Genomic DNA, 22,927 nt, shown 5'->3' on the forward strand with positions numbered 1-22,927 from the left:
GCCAGCCTGGTCAAAGGGGTGGTTCTTTTTTTCTCAAAAGATGGACCTTTTTGTAGTTATTTGCTTCATTTTTGCTTCATTTTTAGAATCAATATTTAATTCATTTTTATTTTTAATATTCTATTTAATACTGCATTTTAGTGACATTTAGGCACTTTTTTTTAGCTGGATTAGCCTGTCAGATGGTCATCATGACCACAGTTTTTGATGCCACCAAAAAATAGGAATCTGTTAAAGTTTTGAATTAAATCTGTTGCCTATTGTCATTTATTAGACAAATGACAAACTGGCCAGCACATTCAACCTTCCACAGTTCGAAATTCGCCATTTAATTCATAAATTAAATTAAGTAAATAATTATAAATGTAGGAATTTAAATTTGAAAAGTCATGGATGACAATAGTCTAATTGGTATTAAAATGTAACTTTTTGATATGGGCCGCTTTAGGTGCTTCAAACCTTTTTATTGGTCTTAAAGCCTTTTTCGAAGGGTTATTATCATAAATTAATTATGGCATAGCAGTCAAAATAGGACAAATGTGCTCATGTTTGGGACAAATTCTGGACCTTTGTTAGGTGGGGGGTGGATCTTTCGAACCACCCAAACCCCCCTAAGCTATGAGCCTGTGGGTGAATATCACAAAAAAAATATAAGCAAATTAAAATATTTGGAAATTTTGGACCATTATTTATATTTTATTAAATGACTTTGCTTCATTGACAAAATAAGGGGGCCCAAAGTGTTATAATAATACATTTTCTTTGTTAAATTATTCTCTTATCCTTTTCTTTTGAGTTTCAGACTGAACTGTGTCCCTAGCATGAAGTGGACACACTGAGAGCGTCATCCACCTATATTTTAATTTTTCTTACATGTTTAATTGTTTTTGTAGTCGTTTCCTAATAGTGCTTGTCTAGTCTAGAGTTTGAGAATGACCCCACTTAGTTTCCATGGAAACCGAGCTGTCAAAAAAAGCAAGGACTACAAACAGACCCAGCTAGCTTAGCGTGACTGTCACAGATAAGGCGTCTGTTTGACACACAGTTGCCTTTTATTGCGTTACACGCCTTGTTTCCAAATATAACCGCAGAGAGGAACAATGTCCGTTTTCCTGTCAAAGAAGACGACGTAGTTTCGAATGCTAACAAAAGGGTTTTTAGAACTACACTTCCCGGCATCCTATACGCAGTCACGTACGTGACGTCACAATAAGTATATATGGGTCCCGTGCGGCATTCCTTACTCTATTGTTACATTGTAACAAACCGGGGCAGAAGAGAGGCCCACAGGGTCCTCGGGCCGACAGATACTACACATCATTTTTGTTTTTTTCTTTCCTTCGGGGTGGAAATATAACGTTGCGATTTGTCTAAACATAGCGCAGAACACAACCACCAATCCGGAGGAAAAAAAGCCCCGAAGGCTCGGCTATATCTGGTCTTTTTCAATGCAGGCATTTTAAAGGATCACCTAGAGGTTTTATGTGCATTTATTGGACGCCTCAACGCCAGGATTTGTTATTTCTAGTGAAAACGGTCCTTGTCTGCCTTCGTCTGCCCCGTTTTTTATCTTTAGAGCTTGACTGCAACGTTGAAATCTCGCATAGGCTTCTTACCACACAAAACCCCCCTTTACACTCCACGTAAAGACTAATATCAATTGTTTACAATGCTTAAATGTTTGGACATCACTATATCTTCGTGAAAAAGCTGATATTTCCTCAATGGTCTGGTCATTTCCATGGGCTGAAGTCGCTTTTGTCTGTCATCTCGTAACCTTGTGGAAGTCTACTGCTGAAATATAGGCTCAGAAAATCCCCAAAGAACAGAAAACCATCCAAGTAAAGGAAGCACCGCAACGAGCGACAGATTCGCCGGTTTAAAGGCTGTGTATTTCTGCCCAAGGTAAGTCTACGAGGAAAAGGGTTTTGTGTTTCACTTTTGCCTTGTCTTTCCCCATACAGCCCAGCCTACGAGGAAAATGGGTTGATCATTGGACCGGTTGCAACACAGCATGCCATTTTCTGCCCTGTCATAAGACCCTCTATCTGTATTTTCCAATAAAGCATATAAAATCATGGGACAGATCATATGTGATGTGTCATCCCAATCATATTGGGTCACACTGTGGCAAGCCGTTTTAACATCTATCCCTTAAAAACTAACAAGTGAATGTGTTTCAGCACTTCATTTATACATGCTCAATCTCTGCTACTATCCATCGATCTAGTGTTGGTAAATTGTTTCCCATTGCATTTAATATTTCAGTGACTTGTATTCTAGTAATTAATATACAAATAGTTTTCTTTGGTGCTTGATATAATCAGTTGTGCTAAAAAAATATTGCATTCAAATGACCACCAATCTACTATGTATATTTTTCACTAGTTCCAATAGATGTTACCAGTGATAACTTAGCTGTTTTTTTTATTGGTGGTTACTAGTCAAAACGCCAAATTTGAATAATTTAGTCAATAATTTGGCATGCACAATTCTTAAACACCACATAAAGGTTGATACTGACTATTTACTAGTAAATCTTAAATAGCAGTGACAATTGAGATACACAATCATCTATATAATTGGAAGATAAATGTTTGCAAGTTGTTTCACTACTGATAATTGCCAAATAAGTGTAATTAACTTGTTATTTAGTGTTATTACTGTATAAAGAATAGCTGGATCTATTATAAATACACATTATTGGTAAAATAATAGCATTTGAATAGACACTGTTTTGCAAACAGTCATAATAAATCTTCAATCGTTTGCCTATTGCACTACCAGACCCCTTTAACATCCCAGATGCTGGGCGTGCATGGAAGCGGTGCATGGCAGCATCTACAAATAGGCATAATGTTTGCATTTTAAGAAATTGCACAGTCACCTATGCAGAGTTTGTCCATTGAAAGGCATAGTGTTTGTGTGTCACACATCTAGGATGAGCTATTTCAGTGCAGACCAGTCAAACAGGCTGATGTGTAGTCAGTTTGGCGAGGTGATTATTCATGCTTTCTGTCCACCTCAAATAGACCACAGGATGTGTGTGTGTGTCTGCAAACATAGACCAGCCCACAGTCGCATCATTGCTTTTAAATGACCTGCGCTGCATTCATTCATTTCCTTAAACATGCCATTTCTTCAATTTTTTTTTTTTTTTTTTGGGATCTGTGCTGCTGGATTTGCATTTTTGAATTGAAGGAGTGTCTCTGGATGTATGGGATCAAATTTATTGCCTCCGGGACCATTTATGGGATATGTAAATTATGTCAAACATGTTCTCATCCGGCATATGCCTGTGCATGAAGTTCGTTTGTCATTTATTTAATACGCATTGGGTTATTATGTTTGCTTTGAAGCCTATTTCTAGTGCTCCGGTTTTTAATAGTAATGGTCCCCAATAACTGGATGGTACAGTGGAGTGCTTTTTAAAGCCACTTGCCAGTGATTATAATTCAAAAATTAAGTCCTTTTGAGTACTTTGCATCCAAAACGGTGTGTTTTATACCAGTTTGTTGAGTATTTGGGATATCCGTGTTTTAGGTTTTGATCATGGAGAATGCGTGAATCTGATTTCACCTAGTAGGACATGTTTCTGGGTTAACATCTATGTTGATTCTGGAACAACACTCCAATTGGCCAGTTAAGGCATATGTTTAACGTTTATGTTAAGTTTTGGCTTATGGTTAGGTTTATGCACTTCTACTTGATTGTACTATTATTTCCCTCTGATTTTGGGAATAATTTACAGTTATGGTTATGTATAGGGCTAGGCAATAGGCATGGATTACATTTTTAAACAAAAAATGATATTCCAGGATCGGATCATACTGGGCAAAACCATGTGTGAATGCGTGAACCTGAGATTAATAGTTTTCAGATTCAAGATTAATAGTTCTCAAGTGAAAATTGCAAGTGATTATTGTCACAATTTTAATATTGATTTATTTAGGTTTTACACTTAAGAGACCACTTGATAATTAATTAGTATTTTACTGGATTAATTTATTATGTGGATGAGTAAAGTCCAAATTTCAAATTGAAAATTTGAAGCATTTTGTCAAGAAAATCAGTCCAAATAACAAATGTTTTAGTTTGTTGTAATTAAAAATCAGGGTTATTCCATCACATTTCTTACTAATTCTGAAGTTAAAGCATTGGTATGTTGTTGCCTTTAATTAAATATTGAAATTAATATAAACATGTCTAAAAATGACACATTTTTGTGCAGAAAACTATGCTGTAAGTGACAGTCCTTTTATCTTACATTCAGACTAGATGTCATCAGTAGTTTACAGCAGTGGTTCTCAAAGTGGGAGTTGCGGGACAATGAGCGGGGGTTGCTTGGTGAGTTCCAAAAATCTAATTCATTTTATAAACTATTAGAATTACCATATTTTATCCATAACCTACAGAATAAAATAGTTGTTACTGGTTACATAAAAAAAACAACATGCAAATAAAAAACCATAAGCCTTTCCATGTTTTTGCCACCCTTGGGGTGATTACGTTATATTAAAGACAGCACACTGATTTTATGGCACCAGGTTAAACTTTCTGACACCTTTACAGCACACATATTCATTAAAAATAAATACAGGCCACAACTGAACACGGAGAAAGGTCTTCAAATGGTGTTATTCAAAATAAAATGATGAATAGACTTGAGCCTATTGGTATGTGTGTGTCGGTGTGTAAGGATTATACATTTATAAGCACCTCAGAGGGTATTGGGGGTTATAAGTCACTTGCATTGTAATTTTGAGGGTCGCAGGCTGAAAAGTTTGGGAAGCCCTGCTTTACAGTATAAAACATTGTTTTCTTACCACAAAAATAGATACAGAATTACCGCTTGCCATAAAAATTCTATTGCAGTTTTATTCTTTTCCCACATGACTTTTCATGATTAAAATGAACAAAACTATTAAAATCTCTTCAACAACAGTAGTAGCAAATCTAAAACAATTAGCAAACAATAGCAAACCATGTTAAAATTTCACATTTTAGCAATCGACACAATAAACGTTGTCTATATACTGCATAAAATTAATATTTGTTTATTATATTTCATGGAAATTCAACAAATTTTCTCTGTGGATGTCAGGAAATGTGACATTTAGCTTAAAGTGGGAACCATAAATCTAGTAAAAAGAAATTGAGAATTTTCAAGAAGTGTTCATTGCTTTTCAAGCTATTTGTTAATAAATGATGACCAAAATGATGACTCTGTTTAGCCATTGAGTCGGGGTGAGCTAATTAGGTGGCATGGTGGCTCAGTGATTAGCACTGTTGCCTCATAGCAGGAAGATCGCTGGTTTGAATCCCGGCTGGATCAGTTGGAATTTCTGTGTGGAGTTTGCATGTTCTCCCCATGTTGGTGTGGGTTTTCTCCGGGTGCTCCGGTTTCCCCCACAGTCCAAAGACATGCAGTACAAGTGAATTGGGTAAACAATATTGGCCGTAGTATATGAGTGTGAACGTGACCGTGAACGGGTGTTTCCCAGTACTGGGTTGTGGCTAGAAGGGCACCTGCTGTGTAAAACATATGCTAGAATAGTTGGTGGTTCATTCCACAGTGGTGGTCCCTGATAAATAAAGGGACTAAGCCCAAGGAAAATGAATGAATGCTACTGAATTACCCTTTGCAAATATTTGTTGTGTATGTTTGGTGCTACAAGCTTCCTCTTGTATACTTGCATACAGTGACTGTGCTTTACTTTAAGCATATGCATATATATGTTCAAACATGTGCTTTTAAGACACTGCGTGCTCAGGATGGCATCAAAAGTTTGGCTCTAAGGAGGAATATTGGCATGCTCTGCTGAATGCACATTAATTGGCAGACCTGCATTACTTGCTATAGCAGCCTACTTGTAAATAACAGCGTCATTTCGGTGCATCTCACTGCATCGCCCTGGTAGCATTAATTATAGAAAGAACACATGAAAGCAAGGTCGGTTTCACAGCAAGCTACAAGCGGACTTGTTTCTCAGCATTACTTGTTTCTATGGATACAGTTCATTCAAGAGCAGCGCACTGTGTGTCAGAAACTGATGCGTAAAGCAGCTTGTTCTCAATCAGGCGTCGCTCATATTTTGTCATCCTTGTTGTTTGTTGCAGCTGTTTTTGATGCTTCAAGGACAGAGTGCATTTAGGATGTGATATAGCAGATGTTGGCGTGTATTTGGGGTTTGAGTTTAAGGCTAACTGGCCTGATTATTGAATAAATGAGGTTATAAAAAAGAAAACTTACTGCCATGCTTGTTTCAAAACGTACTTCTATTGGTAGCTATTCAATGAAGAATCAATAGTAAATCTCAGGTTTTGAGATCAGTGCTTTGAAAATACAGATTATTAGGTGATTATTGTCATTGTTTTATCATGCTGAGCTTATTATTTAGCATTTATATAGCATCTTGATTTTACAGCTAAAAAAGTTCTTATTTTGTCTTGATTTGCCAGATTTGTAAGATATGGGCTCATAAGATATGATTTAGATAATATATTATGTTATGTTTTATACTATAAAGTCTGATGACATTTTTTCCCAATCTCAAATCAAAAGAATTGACATTTTAAGTTTTTTCTTCCCCTAGAAAGCAAGATAATCATTTCTGTTTTTGTCATTGAAAATTGGGTTGTTACACCAAATATTCAATTCAGTTCAATTAATCTTTATTAGATTAGATTGTGTCAAAGCAGCTTCATATAGAAGTTGTAGTAAATTGAAACTGTGTCAGTCCAGTTTTCAGAGTTGGTTCAGTTTATTCAGTTCAGTGTGGTTTAATTTTACTGCTGAAAGTTCAAACACAGAAGAGCAAATCCATTAATGCGCAGCTCCACAAGTCCCAAACCAAGCTAGCCATTGGGGTCTGCAGCTGGATATTATTGGTCTAGGTGCCGGATATTATATATTACATATACCAGAGATACCCAAACTAGGGCCAGCGTGCCAATGTTGGCCCTTTGTATCCTTTGATTTGGCCCGCCAGAGGGAAAATGATTGGGAAGTCTTAAGGAAATGCCTTTTAACAGAAATTCTCATTTAGATTTTATTGTAAGCTTTTGTTTGTTTGTTTTATTGTTGAGCTACAAAAAGCTAACTGAAATTAAATGTTTCAATTAAATGTTGTAAAAAAATCATTCATTCATTTTCTTTTCAACTTAGTCCCTTTATTAATCTTGGGTCACCACAGTGGCATAAACCGCCAACTTATCCAGCTTATCTTTTACACATCGGATGCCCTTCCAGCTGCAACCCATCACTGGGAAACACCCATACACTCTTGTTTACACACATACACTGCGGCCAATATAATACTCAATTCACCTATACCACATGTCTTTGGACTTGTGGGGGAAACCGGAGCACCCTGAGGAAACCCACATGAACACAGGGAGAACATGCAAACTCCACACAGAAATGCCAACTGACCCAGCCGAGGCTTGAACCAGCGACCTTCTTGCTGTGAGGCGATTGTGCTACCCACTGAGCCGCCATGTTGCCCGGTAAATGAATGAGATTTTTTTTTAAATGTACGTACTGTCATTTAACGAAAAAGGGACAAAGCAGAAGACATCAGCGTGCAAATGAAGGCAAAGGCAGGTTCAGCATGACTAGTGTATTCAGCATTGAACTTTTATTAATGGATTTTTAAAATGGTTTTATTGTAATAAGTTTGTTAAAGTAATATACATTTTCAAAAAATTAGAATGCATTAGTAAATACATTTAAAGTATTTTTTCTATTTATTTATAAACGTTATGAAATAAAATAATAAATTACCCATGGGAACTTTAATGTAATACAGTTTGCTATATTTACTTTCGGCCCACAGCTCTCAATCAAGCTTGGATTTTGGCTCTTCATGGGAAAAAGTTTGGGCACCCCTGACATGTACAGTTGAAGTCAGGATTATTAGCCCTCCTGAATTATTAGACCTCCTGTATATATTTTTCCCCAATTTCTGTTTAACAGAATGAATTATTTTTTTAACACATTTCTAAACATAATAGGTTTAATAACTCATTTCTAATAACTGATTTATTTTATCTTTGCCATGATGACAGTAAATAATATTTGACTAGATATTATTCAAGATACTAGTATTCAGCTTAAAGTGCCATTTAAAGGTTTAACTAGGTTAATTAGGTTAACTAGGCGAGTTTATAATGAAGGTTTATTCTGAGGGTTTGTTCTGTAGACTATCGAAAAAATATTGCTTAAGGGGCTAATAATATTGTTCTAAAAATAGTTAAAAAAATTAAAAACTGCTTTTATTCTAGCTGAAATAAAACAAATAAGACTTTCTTCAGAAGTATACATCTTAGAGGAAATACTGTGAACATTTCCTTGCTCTGTTAAACATCATTTGGGAATTATTTGAGTCACAGTAGGGCGAATAAATTAGACTTCAGCTGTATTTATTATATATATATTATTTTACCTCTTCTGAATTTATGTGCATGAGCCATATGAATTCAAGACTACCTGACCTGATTTACTGAACGAATGAGATTATAAAAGTGAATATGTAATGCGTTCATATCCTCAGGCTGAGTCAGGCTAATGCTATTCCCTTAGCGTTCATAATCAAAATTCATGAAACTAATCCAGTTTTTATGGATTTCACAAATCTGTTGGATTAAATCCATTATGCTGTGAGTTTAATTGTCAGTCATCTTTTTTTTTTTTCTGGAAAAAGCCAATCCTCAAAAAGCCACCGCCAAACTGTACTCATTTAGCCCTGTAAAAAGCCATTGAGTGTTTAAAAATAGTGTTTAATCATGAAGAAAATCAGGCATGGAGTCGCTCAAAGCAGTTGTATTACACAGCTCCCTCGGGCTAAGGAGGTGGTCTGATCAAACGCCCCGACTCGGCCTTGTTTGACCTCTCGGGTTTGACTGAGCTGGTCTTGTCATCGGCTTGCAAAGGCTTGTTGTTTGTAAGGTTCCACTGGTTTGAATGGGGCTGAAAGAAACCCAAAACAAGATTTCAGCTTTTTTTTTTCCAGGGCTATTGCCTTAGACCAGTTACCATGGTGATGTTTGCAGGCTTCATGATTTTTAAGCAGGACTTTCATGCTGGATGAAAAGAGAACATCAAGCTTTAGGTAGAAAAAATAGGTGACATTGCATAAGCCTCCAGATTGTTCTAGTGGCTTTTATTGTGTATTTTGGCCACTGCGGAATGAGATATTTTTATTCAACATGGCGGCTGTTGATCATTTTTGTAAAACTTAGACACTCAACAAAGCGACACGGTAGCTCAGTGTCACCTCACAGTAAAAAGATCGCTGGTTCAAGTCTCGGCTGGGTCAGTTGGCATTTCTGTATGGAGTTTGCATGTTCTCCCCGTGTTCATGTGGGTTTCCTCCGGGTGCTCCGGTTTCCCCCACAAGTCCAAAGACATGCGCTATAGGTGAATTGGATTAGCTAAATTGTCCATATCGTATGTGAGAATGAGTGTGTATGGGTGTTTCCCAGTGATGGGTTGCAGCTGGAAGGCCATCCACTGCGTGAAACATATGCTAGAATAGTTGGTGGTTCATTCTGCTGTGGCGAACCCTGATAAATAACAAACTTAGCCGAAGGAAAATGAATGATGAATGATACAAAGCTCGTCCTCTTTTGTCATGATTGTTCATGTTGGATTTCTGTGGTGATATTCTGTCAGTCAGTCAGAATAAAGCATGTACCTGTCTGTAATGCCTTCAGAAGCAGTGTTTCCATGGAGACAGTGTCATCTCGCGGCCTGAAGCGCAGATTCGAGGATGTGGACAGCGGCTCGCCGTGCTCCACACCCAAAGACTCAGACGATGACATCTCCAGCAGTGACAGCGCTGACAGCTGCGACAGTCTCAACGCTCCCTCCAGCTCCCTTACACGTAAGGCTAACTAGCAACTTAATCTTATTCAAGTTCAGTGTTATGGCTGCATCCTGGCATTAAGTCATAAAAAGGGTCGCAACAGTTGTCCTGTTATAAAAATATTGAATTATGTCTGTATATGAGTGAGCCGATGTGTTTTAAATGGCATTTTATTTAATTTAGTTTTGATTGTTTTAAGATTTAAATGTCCAGGGCATAGACTGTAAAAGGTATGGACGCAGTATCCGTGACCTCACCCATAGATTTCTGAAGAGCGCAAATGAAGCTACAAGTAGGCGTGGCCAACTGTCGCCATTTTGTTCATATGTCATCGCACCGACCAGGGGATACCAAACAAGGGCAAAGAGATTAAGCGTGAGCTACAGATGCTGCTAGCATTTTGCTTAGACAGACTTTTCTTTGGGAGAAACTCTTATTACTTAATTACCTGAGACTTGTTTGTGTTCTGACCACATGTGCTTGGTTGTGTACTATATCTATAAAGTGTTTAGTCTTTTAAAAACACTGTTGTAACACATTGAGCCACTAAACATTGTTCTCATGACGTTTTTCTACAGGAGGAAAATGCAAATTACTTCCAAATACTTCAAATATAGTCTGTGTTAGTAAATGCAAGGCTATTGATGAAATCCAGGCATAACACTGTATGACAACGTTTCAGATTAGTGTTCTAGAACCTACAGCTAATCAATCTGTCAGATTCTGGAGTGCATTACAGGTCTGAAAAATATAAATGATAAATGATCTTATATAAAACAAATACATATTCAGCGTTCAACGCTTAAGATTTTTTCTACTGGTCCGATCGGGCCAATGATTCAGATTTTTACTTGCACTGGCAACATTTTCACTGGTCCCACCAAAAAAGTGAAGTTAATAGCTATTTTTAGCCCCATATTTTAAATAATCTGTCAAAAATAATGTCTGTGAATCTAGGGTTTAAATAGTTTTTAAAAAATTATTTTGTATATTTAAAAGTGTTATGCAAACAAAAAGAACAGTATGAAAAATGTGCAGGTATTTTATTGCATTTTAAAATTATTTAACAAAAGTGGCCGACTTGTCATACTGACAAATTGTGGAAAACATCACTTAGTTTTTTTTCGTCGTGTTGTTCCCACGTAAGTGTCTGTTTCCAAGACGTTAGAAACAGACATTTATAATTTGATGTTGCCGTCACTTCACTGTACTAGTTGTTACCAGGTTACAAAAAAAATAGCATGCTCAAAACATCAAATCAGATAAGAGGAACCGAAAAGCAATATGGTGTTTACAACCATACAGAGAAGAAAAGGTAGCGATTAAAGACTTAAAAGCACAAACTTAAAATGCATGCAATTGACAAGTAGTCGCAGGCAAATGAAACTTGACAAGGCAGCACAGTCCCGATCAGGCCAGTAATGATCCTGTCTACTGTCCCAAGCGTCTCTCACGCTGGCCCCAGGCCGTCGTGCAGTCCTTAATGTTGAGCCCTGCTATGGAATAAAAGTTTATAATTTCACTCAGCTGGGAAATGGAGGCCATTTGAATGGTTTGTGAGCACTTTTAAGTCTACAGTATGGCATATTATCTGATAATTGTAGGAAATAATCCCAAAAGGCAATTGACTGTGTAAAGCCACATAAAACAAAACAAAAATACGAGGTATATGCTGAGTTTGGCAGCTAATCGTTCAGAATGACATGATGGCGACCAGCGAGACCTAGCTATCACTCAAGTGGCCACGCCCTTAATTATTTAGACCTAATATAACTGAATAAAAACGAAACGCATGAGTTCTGAAAAAATGCCCCTCACAGTTGTCGTGAAGGGTAATATTAGCTATATGAACCAAAATCTTTATTTGTACCAGGCTGTAAACATATTTTTATCGGCTGTAAAATTGGCCAATTTAGCATTGCAGTCAGTGGACATTTGGATTTCGGAGCCAGCCCCCAAAGGCCAGTCGATGAATTGCAGTTTCAGTTATTTCCGTATTGGCTTCACGAGGGAGAGCGGGAGGTTGCCGCTTGGTCCAGGGACTGCAGGTGGAAAATAGCAACTTTTCATAAACCTGCCACTATGCATCTTTCTTTTTTGAGGTCAATGTATTTTTGTGCATGTCCCTGTTAAATTGATAAATAATAAGAATAAAACAAAAACAGATCACTGAAATCATAAGGATCAATTAAATGAGAAATTCCAGGAGTGAATCTGCCTTCAGCTACTACACCCCCGACTGCTGGAATCGGCTTCCAGAAATGATCAGATGTGCTCCAACATTAGGCACAATCAAATCAAGACTGTTTAGCTGTGCCTTTACTGAATGAGCCAACGATTCGAATGTTATCACTCGATTGAATGGCCGTTATCAGTGGTTATCAGCTGATATGGGTATGTAGGGGCGTTCTGCGAATACTGGTAGGCTCAGAAGGCTGTTATCATCTATTCACATGGTTAATCAGCTATAGATCACATACGTTGCGGCCGGAAGTTAACAAGAATTATTTAAATTATTTATTAAATTTCCCATTAATTGTATTTTATTAATGTCTATCCCTACCCCAACCCTAAACCCAACCGTCACAGTAATGTAAAAACACATCTGGATCTGGAGTCTTCTCTATTGGTATAGCTGATTAACCATGTGGATGGATGATACCAGCCTTCTGAGTCTACTAGTAGGTGCAGAAGACCCCTACTGGCCCGTATCTATCAGCTGATAACCACTGATAACGCCCATCGGGTGAATGAGCACTGTGCGCTTTGTCTGACAGGCCGCACTTTTTTTCAGTTTTATTTATTTAAATCTTATTTTAACACATTGTAATGTTTTTAATCTTTTTTTATTCTTTGTTTTTTTCATTTTTTATACTTGTCCTTTTATTCTTGGTTATGTAAAGCACTTTGAATTACCACTGTGTATGAAATGTGCTATAAAAATAAATCTTAGCACTAAGCTTAAACCCCCTTAAAGCACTGACCCCCTTAAAGACTTTCATTTGTATTTGCACGCAATTGACAAACAGTCGCAGCCAAATTAAACTTTAGTGACGAGGCAGCACTGGCCCAATTGGGCCAGTTACGATCCTGTGTACTGTCCCGAGCGTTTCTCACGCTGGCCCCGGGCCTTCGGGCAGTCCTTATTGTGGAGCCCTGACAATGTCATCAATAAATTGTTTCCCAAACAGATTAGATTATTAATACAGGTCATAGAGGTTTGATTTTCCTTTTATAGGAATGTAGGTCCAGGATAAAAAAAGGATGTTGATTGAGGTCCTTCTTGGGCTAATTTACATTGAGATGAAAACTTGTTAACCCTTTACCTGAGTCCTCATTTTGAAAATAGATGTGAAATGCACAATCCTTGCTTGACAGTCCTTGTTTTGGAACACATACCTAAACTGAAAAAAAAATGATTTATTGGATTTACAATTTTTTTTAAAGGTAACTGGTTGCAAACTACTTGTATAGGCTGAATTTAAACAAACAAATCAAATTTAGTAATGTTCAACTTAACTTGTTTGTTAAAAAATAAGTTCATATAAATGTTTGCAAATCCAATTAATATTTTTTTCAGTGTAAGGTTGGTCTCTTTATAAAGAAGAGACTTTAGCATTAAAATAAATGAAGAAAGAGTTTTAAAGTTATAAATGCTTAAATTTACTGGAAAGAAAATTTAAATTATGAATATGAATTTTTATAAATATTGTTTTCTATAAATAAAGTTTTCTACAGTTGAAGTCAGAATTATTACCCCCCCCCCGTTTATTTTTTCCCCCAATTTCTGTTTAACGGAGAGAAGATTTTTTTCAACACATTTCTAAACATAATAGTTTTGATAACTCATCTCTAAAAACTGATTTATTTTATCTTTGCCATGATGACAGTAAATAATATTTGACTAGATATTTTTCAAGACACTTAGGGTAGGTTAGGGTAATTAGGCAAGTTATTGTATAACGATGGTTTGTTCTGTAGACTATCAAAAAAAATAGCTTAATATTGCTTTTATTCTTGCCGAAATAAAACAAATAAGACTTTATTCAGAAGAAAAAATATTATCAGACATACTGTGAAAATGTCCTTGCTCTGATAAACATCATTTGGGAAATATTTAAAAAAGAAAAATAAATTGAAAGGGGGGCTAATAATTCTGACGTCAACTGTATATAAATCATAGTTACACTCAAATAAATGTAAATTTGGGTCACTTTATTTTAAGAGACAATTCTCACTATTAAAAAACCATTACTAACATTTTTGGCCCAATAAACTCCTAATTTGCTGTTTATTAATAGTTAGTAATGTAGTAGTTGGGTTTAGGTATTGGGTAGGATTAGGGATGTAGACTAAGATCATGATTTCTATGTACTAATGAACAGCCCATACTTTAATAATAGACAGGTAATAAGCCAGTAGTTAATAGTGGCAATTGGTACTTAAACTAAAGTGTTACCTAATTTTTTATCCATACTCCTGTCACAAATCCATACACTCCTCTCACAATATTACTTCTGTCACAAAACGGGCAGCAAATATGGAACCATAGCTCTTATGATATGTGAATCATCAAGATTCTAAAAATCTTAAATTATAAAAGAGCAAAGAATGCAATATGAAATTTGACACCACCCACTAGGTGGAGGAGCTTGCTAAAAGGTTTTAAAGTATTATTTCCATGCAAATGCAATCTCTGATTTCAAAATCTGCCTTTTACATGGTGAATTTGATACTTTTCAAAAGACAGCTTTCAAGTCATATCTAATTTATTCAGTTCCACAATATGTGATGAGTAAAAAACTGCTAAAGCTGTTAAACACACTTTAAAGTGAGACTAAATATAAACCACACTATTTCATTTAGGATGTATAGGTTGGGTACGATAGCTTTTTTGTAGATTGTTGTATACAGTGAATCTCTGTTTTGTTTCTGTAGCCCCCTCCATTCTCAGAAGGCACAAAGTGTCTTTAGGGCGTAAGCAGGTTCGCTTTGACGCAGTGACAGTCTACTACTTCTCCAGAAGGCAGGGCTTCACCAGTGTGCCCAGTCAGGGCGGAAGCTCCCTGGGCATGGCACGGCATCACTGCGCTATACGACATTACACCCTTGGCGAGTTTGCACGAGAACAAGAAAGCAGCCACAAGCATGTGCTTCGTCAACACTTACGGCAAGAAAAGCTCAACTCTCGCAAGCTAAAGGTTAGTTTTATGCCAGCTTCTTTAGTTCCAACAGGGTTCTGCTTTTGAAGTTTTGATTTGATTGTAAAGTTTTACCTGACTTTTCCCCAGCTGACACGGAATGGAACTGTAGATTGTCCAGAAGCGGAGTTGCTTACTTTGGACGACATATCTGATGAGGATTTGGATGTTGAGAGCGTAGAGGTGGATGACTGCTTCTTCCTGCAGCCCCTTCCAACCAAGCGTCGTCGGGCACTACTAAGGGCCTCTGGTATTGCCCGAATAGATGCCAGAGAAAAGGCAGAGCTGCGCACAATTCGTTTGTCCCGGGAAGAGTGTGGTTGTGACTGCCGATTCTATTGTGACCCACGGCACTGCGGCTGCAGCCAGGCTGGAATTAAGTGCCAGGTAGGGTAGCTACTTGTTAGTCTTGAAAGTAAGACTTGTCAACAATAAGTTGTGTTAATTTGAACCCAATTTATATTTCTGTCAAGTGTATGTAGTGTCTGTTCATTGTCGTGTACCCTACACCATAATCTGATGCACATCTCAGGCTGTTTTCGTAATCGCCCACTATACCCTCATTGATAAAAATAAAAAATAAAATAAACGGTTGATAAAAATAAAATAAACCTCTGGGTCAGACCCTGTGATAGGCCAGTGGGCAGATTTGGCCAGGATGCTGAGGTTAAACCCCTACTCTTTGTCAGATGACATCCTGGGATTTTTAACGACCTCAGGACCTCGGTTTAACGTCTCATCCAAAAGACGGCGCTCAATGAGCAGTTAGAGTCCATGTCACTATAGTGGAGCGTTAGGTCCCACACAGACTGCAGGTTGGGCACCCCCTGTTGGCCTCACTAACACCACTTTTGGCAGCAACCCAGCTTTCCCATGTGGTCTCCCATCCAGGTACTGACTGGGCACAGCCCTGCTTATTTTCAGTGGGCAGCCATGTGAGAGTTGTAGAGCTAGCTGCCGGCCATTATTACTGTTTAAGGTTATAGGGGCGATTTTGGATGCAGCTCAAGAACTGAGGTCTGATGATGTTCTTGCATAATTGCCAGTGATCATCCTAAATGACAAATAGCATCTAAAATAAATAGCATCTAAAATGTGTGTTTGGGAAAGAAAACGTTAACTAACTAGTGCCATTTCCCTAAACATAGCTGAAAATGAGGTCCAATATCCCTTTTTATTTTCACCATTCATTCAGAACGCACCTTTGGGTCACTCAGAAGGCGGTGAAATTATAAATTTGTATCACTTTCTCTTCGCTGATAAGATATACAGCCAGGTACATAACGTTCCTATGTGACTCAAAGTGATACTTCCAGGTTTACTCCCACCGCAGCCTTGATTTCACTTTTAAAAATGGCAGCCGCGTGAAATCAATCTATGCAGTTTAAAGTACATGATACATGGCCATTCACACTCATTGGGCATTCATAAATTTTTCTGGCGTACACCACTTGTATGATTATAGACAGCAAGTAGTGTAAATGAATCATGAACCATACATAATAGTCAAGACTAATCAGAGAGTAATTGTGGACAACCGCACCTCCATTTTCTCTCATTTAGAACTCCCAAATTTCTAAATGAAAACAGAGTGTTTAGCATTATCAAAACTTTTTGCAGGTCAAAGATTCCAGAGCAGTGTGGACAATGGGTATTACAAAACTTATGTGTTTTAAACCAAAATGGAGGGCCACCTTCTTGCAGAATTTTTTTTATTAGAACACTTGCCTGGAAATTTATAGTGATCCTAAGGACTTTTATTTTCTGTTTTAGGTGTTTTTAATTGCATCTGGAGATAAATGTTATTGTAAGGTGGCTCTTGAGATGCATGACTGGAAACCACTGATTTAGCACATTTAAAGAAAAGGCTGGAATTTAATATCTATTTTACATTGTTCCAAAGGTGGATCGGATGTCCTTCCCATGTGGCTGCACCCGTGATGGTTGCGGTAACTCCGCTGGCCGCATTGAGTTCAACCCTCTCCGTGTGCGAACACACTATCTCCACACTATCATGAAACTTGACCTAGAAAAGAGAACCCTGTTGGGTGTTAGGTCTGGAGAGGACTGCGTGGAAGAGGCAGAGTTAGTCTCCTCACCATCTCTGTCTCTGTCACCCTTGGACTCAGATGTGGAAGTGGAAAGCCAAAGCATTCAGGAACTGCAAGAGGAGCAGTGCGACAGCTTGGAGCGTGAAAACGAGACAGCCGTGCTTCATCTACAGAGCGCAGAGGAGCGGGAGAGGAGACTGGAACAGGAGGAGCAGCAGGTCGAGGAGACCCAGGCCACCGATCCAACTCTTTGCCTCTTACAGGGTGCCTTGACCAGCCAGGCCGAAATGGAGGGCATGGAAGGTGTTGAAGGAGTCCTTCTAGAGGGGCCTTTTCCTGAAGGTGCCACCCTGCTCTGTATTACAGAGAACCATGCAGATGAACAGACCCAGCAGAACCTGCTCAAAGACCCTGCTTCTGTCCTGTACTATCAGGTAGGTCACGTAGAGACAGCAGCCTTTGAAACACTCCCTGCACAAGTAGAGGAGGTGGTGAGTGAAGGTGGGGATCCAGAGATGGAAAGCAATCGGCAAAAACAAGAAACCTGCGGGCAGGATTCAGCCAAGAGCTTGTCTGTCGAAGTACCTCCACTTCTCGAGGATGGGGGCGAAGAGCAACTAAGTCCAGAACAGGCTTCAAATGATGGGGAATGCCTCGAAACGTGCCTGGCACTGGATGAAAAGGCAGTACAACTTCCTCCAGAAGTCTAGATCCCATCACCTCTGCAGATGTTTTGCACAAGTTAGTCATTCAATTCAAAGAGAGCCTACTTTACACAGTGTGATATGTTACAAGACTGCATAATGTCATTAAATGTTAAAGAATCAAGTTACCTTTATGGGTTTGTATCCAATTTAGCTGGAAATAAGCATGTACTGTGTTTGAAGTAGGTTGTCTGTGGTAAAATAAGTTATTAAAAAGAAAAAAAACAGAATAATTTATTTTAAAAAAAGAAAGAAAAAGAAACAAGAAACTCAAGAACAGCAGAGATCCTGGTCAAGTCCTGAACAGGTGTTGTTTTTTCCAGTATGGTATTGGTTTATTACTTGATACTGGTTGAAAAATGTGGCCTTTAATGTCGAGGAGCAAGCATTTTCAGGATTATCCAATGGCTTCTCATGGCCTTTCTAGTTTGTAGAGTTTGTGATCGTGCACCCCAACAACTAATCGGCACTGTCAGGAGGGTATATGCTAATCCTACGTTCACATCTTGTTGGAATTACTGCAGTTTGATAAATATAAGCTGTTTATATACTTGGAAAGTTCATAAATGTTCCAACAATATATCCATTCGCAGCTTTGAGCCTATGACAAAAGAAGTAAACTTAAAAAGAATAACTACAGTAACCTTGGAATGGAGCTTTTATAAAATGTAAAGATTGCGACCTTGGAATTACACAAGTTTCCAATGACACAAATAGTGAATAAAACACTTAATGATGGTAAAACAGCCAGAGCGTGAATGCAAAATTAGTCCTATACATAAGGCTAATGCTAACTCAGTGCTAACATTAAGAGAAGGGGTTGCTAACTTTAGAAGAGGGTGTTGTTTGTAACATCCTTCCTGTGAATAGACCCACCAATCCTGGAAATACTTGGTTTTCATGTACTGTACTAGTGTTTTGCTAAGAGCTAGCATGAAGATGAGTGAAAAAGCTGCTTGTTCTTTGTATGCACGTCGAAAACTTGATTCATTTGAACTTGCTGAAAAGGAGATCAGGAGGATGAATGAATGTGCAAGCACTTTGCACAGCAGTTCTGTACTGATTTATCGTAGTCTTGACCTAACACCGTTTGAAGCTGTAGCCTACCGTCCCAGTTCGCGGATGTTTATTTATTTACCACTGCTTTGTATTGTGAGGGCGAGGACAATGTGTGTTTGAGTACTGTCATTTACAATCATTTATTTTTGTATGTGTGTGAGTGAGTATGTGTCAGTTTTTTTAGAAGTGAATGGGATACACATTTATTGCACATCAAGCCTCTAAAGATTACAGGAAAGATTCTAGCTGTAATTTTTCTTTGGGTTGCATCGGTTGAAATTTGCAAAAACATGTTAAGGTCATATTTCACCCCAACCTCAATTTTTGTTTCGTTTTGTTTTAGAAGGGGTTCAAGTGTAGCATTAAGTGAAGTTTAACAAATTTCGAGAGAATCACATGCTTATGATTGATCACAGCTGGTCCCACATTAGCCAATTCATGATTCACTAATCAGATGATTCCTAAGTCTCCATAAATAACCTAAGTTCCATACCACAGTCATCTTTGTTTTGAAGAATCCCGCCTTCCTCCCCTACTCCTCCTTCTTTCATAGATGGGCGGCGCGGTGGCCCAGTGGTTAGCACTGTTGCCCCACAGCAAGAACGTCACAGAATCCTTACCAAGCCAGTCCTTTTTATTTAATTTTAATGTCCTCAAGCTGGGATTTGAATTTGGGACGCCCTGACGTGCTACTGCACCATATGTTGGCGCGCTAACTACTACGCTATTGCGCCGATGCCAGTCGGCATTTCTGTGCGGAGTTTACATGTTCTCCAGCGTACTCACGTGGGTTTCCCCCTGGTCCCCCGGGTTTCCTCCCACCATCTAAAAACATGCAGTTTAAGTTAATAACAAGTTCATAACAATCCCTAATTGCCTCTTATGATCTACCTGAGCTCAAACTCCCCTCTAGCCCTGCAAATGGGAGGGGGTCCCGGTTTCTTAAAAGCCTTATTGTAATTGTTCAGAAAGTCCAAAGGTCACCATTCTGCCCTAAAAATGATTGGGCAGACCAAACTGTAAGTCGTAGAGACTTAAAACACTGGCATATGGTAGTACTTGCCCCATCTACCACGTCATAGAAGCCAACTGGCCTAATGTTGGTGCTACAGCAGCACAGAACACAAAATCACTTAAAACTCCTAGACTACTGGCCACAAACTCAAGAGCTTCCTTGGCTCAGATGAACACATCAGATCAATTGTTTTGGATATTTAGCAATTTTTGAAAAACCTTACTTTTGGAAACTGGTTGTTTATTGCCTGATCTGAACCAAAGTGGTGTAGTCAGATATTCTTGAATCTGAATATCAAAAGCTATCCACCTGCATTTCGTTGCCTTGTACTTGTACATGTGTGATGACAATAAATTGAATCTAATCTAAAATAGTAGACATTTCGATTCAGGTTGCCCATTGGATAGTCAAATGTCCGAAGTTAGCGGGACCATTTTTGCTGTTTACATTTTTTCACAAAATCATAAAATCTTCATGTCATATAAAGCATAGAACCACACCTGTCAATCAAAGGATTCATAAAATATTTGCCATTAAATGTGACTTTTGAAAACTAGACATAGGTTTTTGAATCAGCCTCACCAAAAATTTGTGTTCTGGACATCTTTGGACTGCCTAGAACCGGGGTGTCTAAATTCGGTCCTGAAGGGCCGGTGTCCTGCTGAGTTAAGCTCCAACTTGCTTCAACACACCTGCCAGGACGTTTATAGTACATCTAGTAAGAGCTTGATTATAGCTGGTTCAGGCGTGTTTGATTAGGGTTTGAGCTAAAGTCTCCAGGACACTGGTCCTCCAGGACCAAGTTTGGACACCACTGGCCTAGAAGATCAATAATTACCTAAAATATGAACTCTTGTCTTTAAACAGCTATTAAAAGTGCAAGTGAATACTCCTATTTGAAATCTGGCTTTCACATTCATGAGGTTATTGCAGAAAATCTTGTAAAATTTGAATGTGTGCTACCCATAGGTGGCGCTATAACAATTAAAAAGGTAATTAATATAATTATTTTATATGCCCGTTTACTGTAATTGATTAAAGCAGTTACAGGCTTTCTAATTGATAAATGAACCTTAGCCTTAAAAACCTCGAACCCTGTTAATGCTGCTTGCAGCTATATTTAAATTTTAACATTTTTACCAGCACACTTTTACTTCAGGTCTCCATTAGCATAATTTATTTTGTTCTCAATGAATTCTTATAAATTCAGTACAGTATTTTTTTTTAAATCTGGTTAAAAATGTGGTTCACTGACAGTGAACTTAATAGTTATTTAATGCTAAAATAAAACTTTAAAAATTGCTCATTTCCGTTTGCGCCGAAATATGACACGTAACATGTTCTTGACAGATTTCATGAGATCAACCTAACCCAATCTCAAAATTTGTATAATAAAATAATTAGGAATTGCTGTGAGATTGTGTTGGATTGACCTGCACGTCTTCAACCTTTAAACCCAGTACTTAAAATCCAATGTGAACTTCTACATCTTGATGGCCTTTATGTACTATACGACAGCAAGAAGGACTTTGAGGAGACTATATATTGTAATGTTAACTCACACATTCTTAGTTTAAGGCCTAAATTTCACCAAGGTTTATCAAAGTAAACAATGCACCTCATTTTAAATGTCCAAACCCTCACTTAAACCATGAAGTCCATCCTCCTCCCCTGTTTAACCTTGTTGTTCTTCCCTATTGCCTTTTTTATGGTCAATCCCTCTTGTTTTATAATATGAATAATGTTAATGAACATTTAACCTAGATGCTTTCGGTTATAGTTTTTTTGTTGTTGATTTCCGTTTAACTGTTTAAGACAAAGTAATAATCTGAATGGTTACATGAAAAAAGTGTCTTCAAATAGTATGAGTTCTGTGATGTTGCTAAATTATTTAAACTTAGGAAACCCAAGAAAGTGGTCATTTTGCCGTGTGAATGTGCGTATGTGAGTGTATGAATGTGTGTATGAAGATTCTTGCTGATTTGTGACATGAACCGATGTTTGCGAGTGCAGTATGGGATCATTGTATTTCAAAAGGTGCTCTTATTTTAGTTTTTACATAACCATATTAACACTATATGTAGAAAGAGAGAGAGAGGAAAATAAATATTAAAAATCAGACTCATTGTTGGTTCTATTCAACCAAGTTTTATTCAACCCAGGCTCATTCTGATTACTTACCGCTATATACATTTCTGGAGTGCCAAATATGTCCCAGGAGCTACGTTTTTTTGCAGTTTTTGTTTTCACAAATCCACCAGAGGTAGATGTGTACGCTTTTCCAGATGTCAAATTTCTCTTGTGAGTGCCATTTGCACTTGCTGTTCTCACATAAATCCACCAGAGGCTGCCATTGACTGACTTACTTTCTGACTGACCAACCGACAAATCGCCCCACCCTCCCCCTTCCCTAAACCCAACCAATAGTGTTTTAAAAAGCACCTATTGACCCACCCACCGCCCACTGCCTTCCCTAAATCCAACTGCAGTGTTTTGAAAAGCAATCCAGAAAAAAAAAACCCTCGTGGCCCCTTGATTTTTACCACATTTTCAGATTTTACCACATTCTCACCCTGTTATTTACTTGTATATTTTATTTTTTGGCTTTTACCTGCTTTTTGGGTCTTACCTGCTTTCTGGAACTGTTCTTCACCAGACTCAAACCCCGTCATACCCCCATCAAACCCCCAATGTACGTGTCGAGTTACCAGACAAACTGGTAACAGCAGAAAAGCTGTCCACATGTAGGTAAGCGGTTAGCTGGTAAGCGCGAAAAGGAATAGTGTCATACCGCCCCATAGCGTTTGTTTTAAAGATAAAATGCAGCCATATGTAGCACTGGCTACATAATTTACGATCTCCAGAAACGTATATAGGGCTACGTTTTCAGATTGAGCCTATGTTGGGTTTATTCATGCTTAAACACTCTTAAGTCATAAAAAAGGAGCTTTGTTTTAAACAAATAATGCGCTGTAAATAATGTTTGGTCCCATGCAATTCCTTCATGTTGTCCCAACTCAAATTGATC

The 22,927-nt window shown here is 38.0% G+C and overlaps 1 protein-coding gene across 1 annotated transcript; it reads left to right on the plus strand.

Moving 5' to 3' along the window:
• Positions 1 to 1,269: 1,269 nt before the first annotated feature.
• Positions 1,270 to 20,201, plus strand: csrnp2 (cysteine-serine-rich nuclear protein 2). Its single transcript, XM_056449938.1, has 5 exons — positions 1,270 to 1,905; positions 9,718 to 9,887; positions 14,808 to 15,070; positions 15,161 to 15,457; positions 16,974 to 20,201. Exons 2-5 carry the CDS (start codon positions 9,731 to 9,733, stop codon positions 17,829 to 17,831), a joined length of 1,575 nt encoding a protein of 524 aa, XP_056305913.1. The 5' UTR covers positions 1,270 to 1,905; positions 9,718 to 9,730; the 3' UTR covers positions 17,832 to 20,201.
• The last annotated feature ends 2,726 nt before the right edge of the window (positions 20,202 to 22,927 follow it).

This window comes from Danio aesculapii, chromosome 23 (genome assembly GCF_903798145.1).
Source record: "Danio aesculapii chromosome 23, fDanAes4.1, whole genome shotgun sequence".
Classification (NCBI taxonomy): domain Eukaryota; kingdom Metazoa; phylum Chordata; class Actinopteri; order Cypriniformes; family Danionidae; genus Danio; species Danio aesculapii.

Excerpts from the sequence above, each read along its gene's own strand:
- csrnp2 (XM_056449938.1), top strand. The coding sequence starts at position 9,731 with ATGGAGACAGTGTCATCTCGCGGCCTGAAGCGCAGATTCGAGGATGTG. Across the intron at positions 15,071-15,160 it reads TCAACTCTCGCAAGCTAAAG|CTGACACGGAATGGAACTGT; the intron begins GTTAGTTTTATG and ends ACTTTTCCCCAG. Across the intron at positions 15,458-16,973 it reads AGGCTGGAATTAAGTGCCAG|GTGGATCGGATGTCCTTCCC; the intron begins GTAGGGTAGCTA and ends ATTGTTCCAAAG.